This window comes from Notolabrus celidotus, chromosome 13 (genome assembly GCF_009762535.1).
Source record: "Notolabrus celidotus isolate fNotCel1 chromosome 13, fNotCel1.pri, whole genome shotgun sequence".
NCBI classification, from domain to species: domain Eukaryota; kingdom Metazoa; phylum Chordata; class Actinopteri; order Labriformes; family Labridae; genus Notolabrus; species Notolabrus celidotus.
Window position 1 is genome coordinate 2,306,243 of NC_048284.1, and position 15,850 is coordinate 2,322,092.

The window sequence follows — 15,850 nt, forward strand, 5'->3', positions numbered from 1 at the left end:
CTGTTTGTAATGCAGTGACTTCCACTACAGTCATGTCTGTTTTCAATGCAGTGACTTCCACTGCAGAGTCATGTCTGGTTTTAATGCAGTGACTTCCACTACAGAGTCATGTCTGTGTTTATTGCATTGACTTCCACTACAGAGTCATGTCTGTTTTTAATGCAGTGACTTCCACTACAGAGTCATGTCTGTTTTTAATGCAGTGACTTCCACTACAGAGTCATGTCTGTGTTTAATGCAGTGACTTCCACTACAGAGTCATGTCTGTGTTTAATGCAGTGACTTCCACTACAGAGTCATGTCTGTTTCTAATGCAGTGACTTCCACTGCAGAGTCATGGCTGGTTTTAATGCGGTGACTTCCACTACAGAGTCATGTCTGTTTCTAATGCAGTGACTTCCACTACAGAGTCATGGCTGGTTTTAATGCAGTGACTTCCACTACAGAGTCATGTCTGTTTTTAATCAGTGATTCTTTATGTGCAGGAATAAGTTAGTCTAATTAAAATTGAAGTCTGATGAACATTCTTCCTCAGATCGTTGAGGATGGAGACGTCGGTGAAAGCAGCTAAAGTGTTAGTTCCTCCTCAACCCATCGACAACATGGAAGGTGAAGATGAAGCTTCTCCTGCAGCCTGCAGCACCCCCTCCCCCTCCTCCCCTTCCCCTTCCTCATCCTCTGAGTTCTTCAACCCCATGGAGGAGTTCAGCCGGCAGCTTGAGGATATCATCAGCACGTACAGCTCAGCAGCCAGCGGGCTGGACAAACAGGTGGGTGAGGGGACGTCAAACCGACATTTTCAGCTTCTGTCAGAGCGAGCGTGAAGGTAAAGTTTGTATGCTTGTGATTGTAGCAGAGTGCTGTGGAGGCAGAGATGGAGAAGATGAAGAAGGAGACAAAAGAAGACATTGCAGCGGCCACAGAGACAGGTGAGGCTGCAAGATACTGTGACACACTTTACAGTCATGTTTTTAATGTATCTGTTGGTTGCTGAGGTTGTGTTTCTACTGTTCCTTGTTTATGTAGTCGTTTTTTATTCATTGTAAGGCCCTCCTAGAGACGGACTTTGCAAAATGTCACAAGTCTATACATGCTGGGCTGTGTTAGCTCTATTTCCATGCTGCAGACACTCATGGACTTATGGAAAGTTCAATAAGTCTTGTGTTAGTGTTTGTTACGTTTCCTCTCACCGTTCCTCCTCTACTCTGATAATCCGCTGAAGGCAGCGCTGCAGGCGCCTCATTGGTCGACAGAGCTGTCAATCATGGTGTTGATAATGAATAGAACTCTGCCCGTGAGATTGAAAGCAGAATTCTAGAACTCTGACCGTGAGATCGAAGGCAAGATTCTAGAACTCTCCCTGTGAGATCAAAGAAAGAATTCTAGAACTTTGTCCGTGAGATCGAAAATAGAATTCTAGAACTCTGCCTGTGAGATCAAAGACAGAATTCTAGAACTCTGCCTGTGAGATCAAAGACAGAATTCTAGAACTCTGCCTGTGAGATCAAAGACTGAATTCTAGAACTTTGCCCGTGAGATCGAAGAAAGAATTCTAGAACTTTGCCCGTGAGCTCAAAGACAGAATTCTAGAACTCTACCCGTGAGATCGAAGGCAAGATTCTAGAACTCTACCTGTGAGATCAAAGACAGAATTCTAGAACTTTGTCCGTGAGATCAAAGACTGAATTCTAGAACTCTGCCCGTGAGATCAAAGACAGAATTCTAGAACTCTGCCTGTGAGATCAAAGACAGAATTCTAGAACTCTGCCCGTGAGATCAAGAATGAATTCTAGAACTCTACCCGTGAGCTCAAGGACAGAATTCTAGAACTCTGCCCGTGAGATCAAAGAATGAATTCTAGAACTCTACCCGTGAGATCGAAGACAGAATTCTAGAACTCTGACCATGACATCACAGGCAGAATTCTAGAACTCTGTCTTTGATCTCAGAAAGAAAAAAGTCAACATTCTTAAGAAAAGTTGGATGTAAAAAAGACATTTCATTCAACCCTGCCCTTTTTCCCGCTTAATACCACTTTAACTAATTCAAAGTAAACTAGTCAGAAACATGAACACTGTGACATAAATCAGCATGATAGGAACCAACCATAAGGACAGAGATGTTTATTTGTCCTCTATTTAGATATTAGAGTTTGACCCATGTTCCATCTGTTAATATGGAGGAGGCGGGCTTTAAGACCTATACTGCAGCCACTCAGCAGGGGGAGCTCTAACGTTTTGGTTTCACTTTTAAGGAGCTGTCATGTTGTCCAGATTTGAACACAGACTCTATAACTGATAACTTTCTAAAAGCTGTCCTCTCAGGAAATCTTTCTTTCTCAACGGGCTGAAACTTTCAGATATTAAGTAACGTCTCCTCCTGTCTTCTGTTTTCAGAGATGTCTCTCATCATGCAGAGTCTGAAGAAGCTCTCCTCTCCGCAGAAGAAGCTGGACGACGTGGTCAGGAAATATGCAGAGCTGGTGAGATATATACTTTTTAATGATTATTTATGGAGGCTTTGATAAGTTAGTCAGCAAAAATGACCATGTCCTTCTGTCTCTGTGTGTGTGTTTGCAGGCAGCCCACAGGCATGTGGATGAGAAGAAGCTGTGTGTGCTGCAGCAGACCTTGTCCCTCCTGCTGGACGAGCGGCAGCAGCTGCAGGCCGAGAGTCGCAGCAGCGTCACGGCTCGCGGCAAACTGGAGAGCCTGTGCAGAGAGCTGCAGGGACACTACAGCAGGCTGAGGGTACGTCCGGACAGCAGGGGGCGCTGCTGCTCTCAAAAATAGACCCAACTAAGTTTAGTTCTCTGTTATATTATAACCACTCCTCTCTGTTCCCCCTCCTCCCCTCTTTAGGATCAGACCCTGAAGCGCTGCAGGGAGGACGAGGAGAAGAGGAAGGAGATGACGGGACACTTTCAGATGATGCTGACGGAAATCCAGTCTCAGATCGAGCAGCACAGCACACGGAACGAGAAGCTGTGCCGCGAGAACACCAACCTGACGGAGAAACTGGAGAGTCTGATGAACCAGTGCGAGATGAGGGAGGAGGTGAGGGAAGGTCAAAGTTCAAGGAAGGAACCCACCTTTAAGTTTAACCTACCTTGTAGAATGAATAGGAAGGAAGGCTCCCAGTGATGGCCCATGTGCATTTATTCCAACAGCTCAGAGGCATTTATGGCATCAAATAAGTTGCAAGGATGAAACTAAAACAAAAAGCAACTATTTGTCTCTATTTTTGACTTTTATTGATAGCCTCTTCCTTCATTATTGAATCTCTATCCACAGAGTTTGGAGAACATCAACGAGCGCCGCGACCTTCAGCAAAAACTGACTGAAGCCAAACTGCAGCAGGCCAACGCGCTGCTGAGCGAGGCCGACGAGAAACACAAGAGAGAGAAGGAATACGTGAGTGTGAACAACGAGACACAGCAAACACTTTAAAAACAAACTCCATCTGTAATACCTCACAACATTAACAGTCTCACACAGCCCCTCTGGAGGCAGCTGGAAAAACAAAGAGCCATGTGAACATCAAGCAATCAATCTTTATTTATGTAGCGCCAAATCACAACAAACGTTCTCCTCAGACTCTTTCCAAACAGAGCAGGTCTAGACCGTACTCTATGTTCTATTATTAACAAAGACCCAACATCAAGACCGGATCAGATCCAGTCCCATCTTCCAGACAGGACTCAGTCTGATCTTAGCTTAATCCACCATGAGCAGAGCACTTTGCAGCATTTAGCAAGTTACAGTGGCAAGGACAAACTTCCTTTAACAGGCAGAAACCTCCAGCAGGACCAGACTCATGTTAGACACACATCTGCTGAGACCGTGTTGGAGAGAGGGATAGAGGGAGATGAAGAGAGAGAGAGAGATGATAGTGGGGAGACGGATAGTAGTAGTTGTAGTAGGTGGAGTCTGGAACGTCCACAGCAGCAGAGATCCAGAGGAACCTACGGGACAAGGGAGCTCAGGGACCGTCATAAAGGTCTATGGTTAGTAACTCAAATGGGACAGGAGGGCTTTTGTTTGTTTGTTTATTGATGAACAAACTAGATCACTTTGCAGCATTTAGCAAGTTACATTGGAAGGGACAAACTTCCTTTAACAGGCAGAAACCTCCAGCAGGACCAGACTCATGTTAGACACACATCCCACATAGCAAATAGGTCCGGGCCAGATCTGGCTTCAAGCCGGCACTGCTGGCTGACTGCTGGCATGGCAAGTGGTATGTCAACCGGATGTAGACCAGGTCTGGCAATGATGGCATTGTATATTTGATGGCATGCCACATCTGGCCCGATTGTGTCTTGGTTAATGTGGCCCAGATCTGTCCATGCCGCATCTGGGCCAATTAAGTTTGAGCTTGTGATTAAGCTAGCCCATGTGTGGGCCGTCTCTGGCAAACTATATCTGGGCCACTTAAGGGCCGTCATTCTTTGCGCAAGTTGGCTGAGTCTAAGTGTATTGTGGGCCAGAACTGGGCCAGACCAATTTTGCTATGTGGGATCTGTTGAGACCGAGTTGGAGAGAGGGATAGAGGGAGATGAAGAGAGAGAGAGAGAGAGATGATAGTGGGGAGACGGATAGTAGTAGTTGTAGCAGCTGGAGTCTGGCACGTCCACAGCAGCAGAGATCCAGAGGAACCTACGAGACAAGGGAGCTCAGGGACTCCAGAAAGGTCTATGGTTAGTAACTTAAATGGAGATCTTTTCCCTTCACCGAAGAGGTGAAGCCGGCGTCCCACAATGCAAAGTGTGACCAGTATGCAAGGCATGAAGCATTGGGACAGCGGTGTGATGGTGTGAGCTTTGGCCTGCTTCAGACCCAATGGAAATATGCAACAACAGATCATTTTAACTGTCACTAAAAGTAGTATGGGAGGTAGAGCCTTCAGTTATCAGGCCCCTCTCCTTTGGAATCATCTACCAGTCAGGATCCGGGAGGCAGACACCCTCTCTACTTTTAAGAGTAGGCTTCAAACTTTCCTTTTTGATAAAGCTTATAGTTAGAGCTGGATCAGGCTTGGACCAGCTCTTAGTTATGCTGCTATAGGCTTAGACTGACACACTGGGATCCCGTCTTTCCCTCTCTCTCCTCTCTCTGCCTGCTGTGGACGCTCCAGACTCCAGCTGATACGGATGTGCTGGACTCCAGCAGCAACAGCTTCTACTTCTCATCTCATCACTATCACCGCTCCCTCTCTCTCTTATTCTCCTCTATCCCTCTTTCAAGACCCAACTCGGTCGAGGCATGATGGCTGTCTAACATGAGTCTGGTCCTGCTGGAGGTTTCTGCCCCACGTATCTCAAAGAGCTCATAGTTCCCTATCACCCCTCTAGAACTCTACGCTCCCAACATGCAGGCCTGCTCATCGTACCTAAAGTCTCTAAAAGTAGTATGGGAGGTAGAGCCTTCAGTTATCAGGCACCTCTCCTTTAGAATCATCTACCAGTCAGGGTCCGGGAGGCAGACACCCTCTCTACTTTTAAGAGTAGGCTTCAAACTTTCCTTTTTGATAAAGCTTATAGTTAGAGCTGGATCAGGCTTGGACCAGGTCTTAGTTATGCTGCTATAGGCTTAGACTGACACACTGGGATCCTGTCTTTCCCTCTCTCTCTCCTCTCTCTGCCTGTCTCATTAAAGTTACTAACCATAGACCTTTCTGGAGACCCTGAGCTCCCTTGTCTCGTAGGTAACAGGCAGAAACCTCCAGCAGGACCAAACTCATGTTAGACACACATCTGCTGAGACCGAGTTGGAGTCCTCACCCACAGTTTAAGACCCTGTTCTCAAAATGTTGGCGTGTTTCCACAAATTCATGCCAACAGTTCAGAAATCTGTCCTCTCTGTCCTTTTAGGAGTCCGTACCCACAGTGAAGAATCAGGGCCCTCAAAGTTTTTGAGTCTGTTCCCACAGTCAGAAAGTAAATCAGGAAACCAGATTATGAATCTGTAGAGTGGATTTGGAAACTGAGATTACAGAGTTTCACATGGCTTTTCAACATTTTCAGCTGTCACCAGTGGCGCTCTGAAACCCGTCAAAAACATCATATCTACACGTCATACTTTGAATAAAACAGGACATTATTGATTCATAACACATTTTCAGATTATATTCCACAAATCAAGATTTTGTTTCTCCATCAAATGTTTGATAAGTAAATTCAGTTTCTGCATCCACACTTGAGATTTTGCTGTTTAAGTCATTTGATATTTGTTGTCCCGTTTGTCTTTAAATGTCTCAAACATATCTGTGAATCTTCTGAAAGCTAGAGTTTAAACTGTTGAGACTTTATTTGTTTTCATAACTAATCACACATTCATATTTTCATCATGTATGTTGAGAACTTAAGTCAATGTTTGAAGGCCACTCAGATTGACTGTGTATTGTCTCTGTCGCCGTAGTTGCTTAGGGAGGCTATTGACAAAACAAAGAAATGCTTCGCTATGAAGGAGCAGGAGCTGGCCATGAAGAAGAAGGTAAAGAACCGTCTGTAATGTGTCTCCTTCGTCTGTTCTCTTCTAACCAGTTACTGGTTCAGGCTGCTGAGTGGAAACTGCAGGCTCAGACTTACAGAGAGCAGGGGACTGTCATGCAGGCACAGGTGAATATTCACAGAACAACTGGGAACAAGGAGCAGTAGGGACACTGAGGTCATGAAACAACGGGAGCCCATAACTTCTGACACTTCAGAACTGTCACGTTTCATTCATAACTAACTGATTATTTATTATTTTCCTGAAATGCGTCGACCATGAAGTCTTAAGGCTGATTTATACTTCTGCGTTGAATCAACGGCGTATCCTACGCTGGGGGTCCGCGTAGCTCCCGTACCTACGCCGTGGCCTACGCAGGTAGCTGACGTGCACCTGATTGGTCCGCTCGACGGCTTTGTCTTTCCCGCATTTACAACACTTCTGGGATCCCGGACATCGGCCGCACATCGGCCGTGTATTTCATCTCCTTCTCTCTATTCTTCATGTAATCATGTCTGTATGATAAACAGCAACATGTATGAGCTGTAGATGAACAGAACACGCTCTGAATCACTGTGGAAAAGTAAACAGAGATCGTAGCGGGACCGGAAGCAGGCGGCCGGCTATCAGATAGACCACACTGCCCTCAGGCGTTTCGGCGGAGAATTGCTGCGCGACACGGACACACCGACGCACAAGTATGTGGGGCTCATGTCCGCGTCAGCCCCTGCTGCGTAGGGGCGACGCAGAAGTATAAATCAGCCTTTAAAGCGAAGGATGCATCTTCAATTAAGTCTGGTTTATACTTCGGCATCAAATCGAAGGCGTAGCCTATGCCATGGAGCCCAAGTGGCAACCTCCGGTCTTAAAATATGAAGCCCATGAGGAAGTGCTAAAAACTGCAGTTCATCGAGCGTCCACTAGAGGCTGGCTGCAGAAACACAGGAAACCACATACACACCCATTCAAAGAAGACGATCTTTACAGCAGAAACAAACATGTTTACAGCCTGGTTCAAAAAACGGTTCAGGTCTGAATAGCTCATTTCTCTATCTGCATTTTTTGAAGGTATTAAACGTACAATTTTTTGCCCAAATAAGGGCATGGCTTACTTGATTGGCAGGTGGGCATCCTGTAGCTGTTAGCAAAAAGACTAAAGGCCCGCCTCTTTACCTCACACTTGCTTGGACGAAGTTAGGTTGTGTTCAGCATATGGCTGCTGCTGATGATTGGCCTCAAACCAGATGGGTGACGTCACTGATACTACGCCCATTTCTTATACTGTCTATGGAACCTACGCAGAGGCCTACGTATGAAGCCGACATGCACCTCCTCCAAAAATTAACTATGGGTCAAATCGATGCGGACTGCAAACCCTGTGATTTGCCCGCTTGACGGGCTTGTACTTCCTGCATTTGCAGCACTTCCAAGAATCGCTGTACATCGGCCGTGCATCAAATCTCCTCTGACGTCTCCTCTCTATTCTTCCCTATAATCATTGCTGTATGATAAACAGAAACATGTATCAGCTCTAACTTAACATTATACATTCGGAATCGCCATGATAAAGTAAACAGTAAACGTGGCAGGGCCGGAAACAGGCGACTGGCTGTCAGAGAGACTGCACTGCCCTCAAGTGTTTCGGCGGAGTATTGCTCTGCGACTTGGACACATCGACGCACAAGTATGTAGTGCTCACGTCCGCATCAGCCACTGCTGAAGTATAAACCAGGCTTAAGAAGCTGTATTTCTAAAAAGAACAGCGCAATGACCTTTTAAAGAACTGCACTGTATGAAAGTTGACTTCAGGCTCCAAACAGCCGAGGCGAGGAACTGTAAATATAGCAAACCAAAGGCTCCAAAAACTGAGCTCACCAGTCAAGTCTGACCAAGCCATGATGTACATTTGATTTGTGGTTAAAGAAGCTAAGAACGACAATGTTCCCCTCATCCTTCCTTTGTTTAAGCTTCGACTGAATGTGCCTGAGCGTGAACCTCAATTTGTTGAACTGACTGTAAAGCTGTGGGAGTGTGAATGATTGATGATTGCAGCAGTGTGCATACTTCATAATTAATGTTCGTTAGGATTTGTAATTAATCACTAAGTGGACCAGTCATTATGCATTAAAGGTGACATATCGCGCTTTTTTCATCAATATATATTGGTCTAAGAGGTCCCCAAAACATGTCTTTAAAGTTTATGCTCAAAAAAACACTTTGAAATCAGATTCTGGTCTGCCTGAAAAGCCCTCTTCTTCAGCCCTCCTCAGAACAGGCTGTTTTCTCTCTGACCACGCCCCCTCAGGAAGTGGATGTGCCCTCGGCTCTCCAGCACGTTGATCTTATGTTTACATGTTGGCTGCCCACAGACCCGCGTTACTTCAACCCTCTGAATCTGATCCAGAATCTGATCCTGACGGAGAGGTGCCTGCAGCAGGACCTTTCTGAACCATTGGTCACAGATTTAGTGTTTCTTGTTGTTTTACTTGTCAGTATGTCGACGTGTGTCTTGGTACACAGCTACCAACATGTAGCTATGTGGCTATGCTAACTAGCGCTAGCACTTTTCCATGAAAACTAAAAATCATCCACTAGATCTTCAAATCTGCAGATGTGGGGAGTCAAACCGACCTCTACCAGAAAGGCAGCAGGACCTTTCTGAACCATTGGTCACAGATTTAGTGTTTCTTGTTGTTTTATTTGTCAGTATGTCGACATGTGTCTTGGTACACAGCTACAGCTACAGCTACAAACATGTAGCTATGTGGCTATGCTAACTAGCGCTAGCACTTATCCATGATAAATAAAAATCATCCACTAGATTTTGGGCGTAAAACCGACCTTTGAGTTTATTAAGACAGCCTACAACTAGCATGCCTCCCTCCTAAGCTCCTTGTTAGCACACATGTGTGCAGGGAATGAAAAACGGAGGAGGGGTTGAGTTGTATTTTATACAGTCTATGGACTGAACAAGCTCCAAGCTCTGACTTCCTGTTACAGACCGGATGTCGTTGTGACGTATAAAAAACACTGAAAACTGAAACGGCTCGTTTCACACACATTTACAGAAAGGTGGAGAAATCAGAACAGGGGCAGAATGGATTCTTTTCATTCTCGGGGGGTTTGTAGACAGGGACACAGATTTCAGGTAGAGAACCATTAAAAAGTCCACTTTGCATGTCACCTTTAAGTAATATTTTTCAAAGATTAAGAGAGAAAATCAGGTTCTGGTTCCTCTGGGGTCATCCCTACGTTCCCACATTTCTAGGACATTTTCAAAGTTAGGTCTTGTGTTGCTACATTTCCCTTCAATTTAAGCCCTATCCTCCCACAAGAAATCGTCCCAATCAGAGTCATTACAAGAAAAAATAAAATAGGCTGATCGAAAAGGAGCTTATAGATGCCGAAATGTGGGAACACAGGCACGCTCCCGTTCCTCTTTTCAGGTTTAGGTTTCATTGCATGTTCGGAAGGAAACCTCGCTCTTCTTCATATGTACACCACAGCATGAGGGGTGAATAAATACATCCAACTCAATCGTTTTCAATTCGCCACTCAATTCACATCCGCACCATGCTCGTCTCTGGTGTTTGATGTGACAGTGATTAGAACCTCCTCAGGTGTTGACAGTCTTGTTCTGAAAATGCAGAGAGAATAATCTGTGCCTATAAATATCCGTGTACCTGAGGACGTAGCCCGACTCACTCTTCTTCTTGCCCGTCCACAGCTGACTCTCTACGCTCAGAAGTTTGACGAGTTCCAGGAGACTCTGGCCAAAAGCAACGAAATCTACGTCCGCTTCAAGAAGGAGATGGATAACGTAGGTGTTGACCAGTCGAGTCCGTGTTCATGAGAGCGTGCTTTACTTTGCTTGATCAATATTCCTGTTTTCAACCAACTTCTATGCATCCAATGCTCAATGTCTTTATATTCTTTTATTGTTGTATTCTTAAAGTCCTGTGGAGTTATTGGAATTGGTACAGACGTGTGATTAAACTCTCTCTTGTTTCAGATGTCAGAGAAGATGAAGAAAATGGATAAAGAGTCAAATCTGTGGAGGACGAGGTTTGAGAACTGCAACAAGGCTCTGAATGACATGATGGATGAGGTATGATGCTGCTCCTCCTCGTAGTTTTGAATGTCTTGAAAGGCTTCCCTGTTTCTTGCAGAGGATAGTTTGTAACTCTCCTGATGTGCGTCCTCCTTCTGTTGCAGAGGACTGAGAAATGCAAAGAGTACGACCTGTTCGTCCTGAAGATTCAGAAGCTGGAGAAGCTGTGCCGTTCTCTGCAGGAAGAGAGGGTAGTCCTCTACGACAAGATCAAGGAAGTCCGCCTGGCTAACTCCAACATCCAGTCGAAGATCTTCGTCAGCTCAGAAACCACCAACCCAGAGAGTGCTGACAAACCTGAACCGCCGGCCCCTGACGTGCTCGACGAGCTCCAGCAGATCCAGGAGGACGACCCGGTTTTAACAGAGAATATGACCCGCCTTAGAGAGGAGCAGGCCAAGCTTGCGGAGCTCGCGGCTTCCCTGTTGTCCAAACCCAGCAACGATGAGAAAGAGTCCAAGGAGGATGAAACCCCAGAGGAAGATGAGATGTCTTCTGTGTTCATCCAGTTTAAAACGAAACCCAAAGAGGAGGCCGTCCCTGTGAAGGTGGTAGAGGACAAACTAGATCAAGTGGAGGAGGTCCCAAAAGCAGAAGCTCCAACAGCTAACACAAAACCAGACGTAGAAGAAGTCCAACCCCTGATCAGCAACTCAGAGGAGAAACCAGTAAAACCAGACCAGCAACAACCTCCTGAACCAGCGTCAACATCGGAGCCTGAAGAAGTCAAGATCAGTCCACCAGAGGCTGAGATCAAACCAGTGGTCCCAGTGGAGGACAAGAAAGTCCAACCGGCACCAGAAGAAGCACCATCCAAGTCCGAATCAGCTCCACCTTCCAAAAACACGCCCAAAGCCGCCGCCGCCGCCGCTGCCCCCTCCAACGCCGAGTCCTCCAAGAAGCAAACACCAAAGAAGAAGAAGAAGAAGAACGGCGGCAAGAATGCTAGCTAAAACATAGGGCGAGGTGGAGGTGTGTGTGTGTGTGTGTGGTGAATTATTAGATGCTAAATCCTTTAGTTTGTCTTCGCTGGAGCAGCTGAAGAGTTGCTATAGTCATGTAACCAGACGAGGACAGACGTGAAGCTGACTGTATTCGACAGTTTGAATGTGGACTTTTGGTTTTGGCGTGCGCGACAAACACGAGATTCTTCCGTCAGAATTGTTGAGTGTTGATAAAAGCGGACGATCTTCCCCTCACGGGATGCTGAAACCAAACCTTTTGGTCGGTGTGTAATCCAGTAAAGTTAGTGAACTTGAAATCACAATGCAACCTGAATAAAGTGATTTGTTTTTTCACATGTACACCATTCATGTGTTCATTTATTGATACCATTGTTGCTTAAATCTTCCCATCATCTATTTTTTTAAGTTATATTTTTGGGGCTTTTTTTTTGCCTTTATTTGATAGGATGGTGAAGAGAGACAGGAAATGGTGGGAGCAGAGAGCGGGGGAAGACATGCAGGAAATGGTCAACCAGCCGGGAATTGAACGGGCCTCTGTATAGCCTCTGTATAGCCTCTGTATGTGGGGCGCTTAGACCGCTAGGCCACCAGCGCCCCCCGACCATACATTTGAAGATCCTCACTGACTTGGATTGGGTTTCGAAATAAGCTACAATAGGTTACTTGAAGTAAGTACCCTGGATTAAATTAAGGTCATGACAGAGGTAACATCATGAATATGTTTGATTTCATATCGGGCTATTAGCATTGTCTCCTGGATGAAAGCATTCATTTGACCTTCCGTTGTCTCCAAATTTGCCTCAATTGAATCTTGTACTACCTAAACTGACTGTTGCAGATTTAACTGTAATACCAGCTTTGGCCTGTAGAGGTCCCTGACTTCCAACTGACTTATATACAGGATGAAACAAGCTTTCGTCCCGTGCTCTCTCGTCCGTCAACACCCACTGGTTGCGTTTTCAGAACACAGCACAGAGCAGGACCTTAGGTCATGTGACCGAGGTTTTCTCCTGCAGTAATCACTGAATCAAGGATCCTCCTCCTCCTCCTCTCCTCATCCATGTTGTCTTTCTGGTCCTCTGAAAACCTCTGACCAGTTGACTCCAGGCCTGGCTCCGCTCATCATGATGAGAGAAAAAAGCAAAAAAAAAAACCTGCAAATTTCACAGAAGTTGTTGCAAAATCAGGCTTTTTGGACCGCAACAATCACACATAAAAACCCTGCAAAATCCTGGAGAGACTAGTAAACAGTCATTACAAATAGAAAACATAAAGAAGACCAGGTGACAGCGCCGTCTCTGTCCTCTGCTATATGTCAGTCTCAAACACACAGAAGGTACTGTGTGAGTCTTTACATGAGACTAAGAGGAACTCAAAGTGTCGGTGACAGCAGGAAGGAAGAGGTGTGACTTCAGCAGCAGAAAAAGAAACAGAAACCGCAGCTTCCTGTCCTCTTTGCGGAACTGTTTAGAAGTTCCTCTAAGTGAAACTGATGTGAAACAGAAAAGAACTTCCCCTTTCTGCTACCTCTCTCTCTCCCTCCTGGCTCTGTGCTCTCTCATCCGTCAACACCCACCGGTTTCGTTTTCAGAACGCAGCATGGAGCAGGACCGCCGGACAGCTGGAGTCATGTGACCGAGGTTTCCCCGCGGTAATGCCTGAATCAAGGATTCTCCTCCTCCTCCTCCTCTCCTCATCCATGTTGTCTTTCTGGTCCTCTGAAAACCTCTGACCTGTTGACTCCAGGCCTGGCTCCGCTCATCATGACTTTGGTTTGTTGTTGTAGTTAAGTGAAATACGATCTGGTGATAACACAGAGTGTTTTATTCTGAAAATTAACTGGATGTTTTCATTTTGATTTGGTGAAACCTGACTTCCTGTCCCGCTCCATCTGCTCTGTTCAGATTGATGCGTCGTGCTCCGGCATCCTGTAAGAATAGAAGCCTTGCATCTCTGATCCAGACCTTCTGGATCAGAGATGCAAGTTTTATCCTGCTGGATCCAGTGGAAGTTAACACATTGATTAGAATAGTAACCCATCAACTCTGATGCCTGGTATCTGGTGGAATTTGGCAGTCAGGCAGTCTTAGGCCTCCTTACTAACTCCCAAATTTTACATGATGCTATAAATTGATTTATTGTGTCAGTCTCACTAAAACTAAACTTTTAGTATACATGAAATCAAGTTGGTCTGACTGAAATCACTTGAAGTTGAGACAACCTTTGCTGCTGCTCTCCCTGCCTTGGCTTTGCCCTTCCACGTTGGTACATGGAAGGCTACCAAAGCAGAGCCAAACCACCAAAAATAACTTATAGCATGCAAATATTTTATCCTTTTTGATGAGAGTGGTCCTGACTGAAATGCTCTTCGGGGATAAATAAAGTTGTTTGAATTTAGTTTAATTGATGAACAATTGTTGAGATTGACGCGGCGTGCTCCAGCATCCGGGAAAAGTAGAAGTCTTGTGTATCTGAAACCTATCAGGTCCAGTAATTGGACTGGATCGGAGATGGACCAGACATGGTTGAATAGATGTCAAAACAAAACTAAGGAGTAACCCTGGAAAGCAGTCCTTTAGAAACCTGGGAAGATGTCCTCACTTTGAAGACTGTCCACGTGTGAGGCCCAATCTGTCGTCGGTCCTCACAAGTAGGAAAAACAAGAACACACACACAGATTCAGTGTGCTATTTCCAATTTGAAATTATAAACATGATGAAATAAATTACTGTATGAAGTGCTACTTAGAGATATCCCTGAGTACAACACCTCTATGCTGAGCGGTTTGGCTTCACATCCGTCTGTTATTGAATTCAGGGTGCAGTACTACCTCTCAGCCACTAGATGGAGACAGTTTTAGCATTATTTCAGACTTTTCTACACAGATTTAATGCGGTCACACCTGATTAGGGTTGCAAAATTCCAGGAATTTTCAAAACTTAAATATAGTTGGGGAAAATATATTTTAGCATAATCCTGACTAAAACAACCAGATTTCATTCAAGTACAGTTGAATGTATATGCTATTCCTCAATCACAATGACATAGCACACTGCTTACTGCAGGGCTACTGAGACCACGCCCCCTACAGGCACTTTTTATTTAACATTTTGAATGGGACTTTGTTGGAGGGAGAGGGGCTCTTTTAATTTAACATTTTGAATGGGACTTTGTTGGAGGGAGAGGGGCTCTTTTAATTTAACATTTTGAATGGGACTTTGTTGGAGGGAGAGGGGCTCTTTTAATTTAACATTTTGAATGGGACTTTTTTGGAGGGAGAGGGGCTCTTTTAATTTAACATTTTGAATGGTACTTTTTTGGAGGGAGAGGGGCTCTTTTAATTTAACATTTTGAATGGGTCTTTGTTGGAGGAAGAGGGGCTCTTTTAATTTAACTTTTTGAATGGGACTTTTTTGGAGGGAGAGGGGCTCTTTTAATTTAACATTTTGAATGGGACTTTGTTGGAGGGAGAGGGGCTCTTTATTTAACATTTTGAATGGGACTTTTTTGGAGGGAGACGGGCTCTTTTAATTCAACATTTTGAATGGGACTTTGTTGAAGGGAGAGGGGCTCTTTTAATTTAACATTTTGAATGGTACTTTTTAGGAGGGAGAGGGGCTCTTAATTTAACATTTTGAATGGGACTTTTTTGGAGGGAGACGGGCTCTTTTAATTTAACATTTTGAATGGGACTTTGTTGGAGGGAGAGGGGCTCTTTTAATTTAACATTTTGAATGGGACTTTGTTGGGGGGAGAGGGGCTCTTTTAATTTAACATTTTGAATGGGACTTGTTTGGAGGGAGAGGGGCTCTTTTAATTTAACATTTTGAATGGTACTTGTTTGGAGGGAGAGGGGCTCTTTTAATTTAACATTTTGAATGGGACTTTGTTGGAGGGAGTGGGGCTCTTTTAATTTAACATTTTGAATGGGACTTTTTTGGAGGGAGAGGGGCTCTTTTAATTTAACATTTTGAATGGGACTTTGTTAAGGGGGGAGGGGCTCTTTTAATTTAACATTTTGAATGGGACTTTTTTGGGATTGCATTTTTGTTAATTTTTGAATGGGTTGAGTCTGGGGGATGAGTAATATTTAACTCAACATTCATGTTTTTGTTCTTCAATGAAATAATTGATTGTTCAATAAAATATTTAACACTTGATAAAGTTCTACTTACAAATAAATCTGTTTAAATTGTATTATTTTGTATGGATGTCTGCTTAGAACAAAACAAATATTTATGCGTGGATATGATACTTTTCCATTAAATTCCCATAATTTCCAA

General features: G+C 44.6%; 1 protein-coding gene across 1 annotated transcript; it reads left to right on the forward strand.

The window, feature by feature from the left end:
- The first annotated feature begins 545 nt into the window (after positions 1–545).
- LOC117823883 (alpha-taxilin-like) lies at positions 546–11,911 on the forward strand. The gene is made up of 10 exons (XM_034699157.1): positions 546–770; positions 854–929; positions 2,397–2,482; positions 2,580–2,750; positions 2,862–3,056; positions 3,294–3,413; positions 6,420–6,494; positions 10,219–10,311; positions 10,504–10,599; positions 10,707–11,911. The coding sequence occupies exons 1-10, from the start codon at positions 546–548 to the stop codon at positions 11,553–11,555; spliced, it is 1,986 nt and encodes a 661-aa protein (XP_034555048.1). The 3' UTR covers positions 11,556–11,911.
- The last annotated feature ends 3,939 nt before the right edge of the window (positions 11,912–15,850 follow it).

Excerpts from the sequence above, each read along its gene's own strand:
- LOC117823883 (XM_034699157.1), top strand. The coding sequence starts at position 546 with ATGGAGACGTCGGTGAAAGCAGCTAAAGTGTTAGTTCCTCCTCAACCC. Across the intron at positions 771-853 it reads CCAGCGGGCTGGACAAACAG|CAGAGTGCTGTGGAGGCAGA; the intron begins GTGGGTGAGGGG and ends TTGTGATTGTAG. Across the intron at positions 2,483-2,579 it reads TCAGGAAATATGCAGAGCTG|GCAGCCCACAGGCATGTGGA; the intron begins GTGAGATATATA and ends GTGTGTTTGCAG.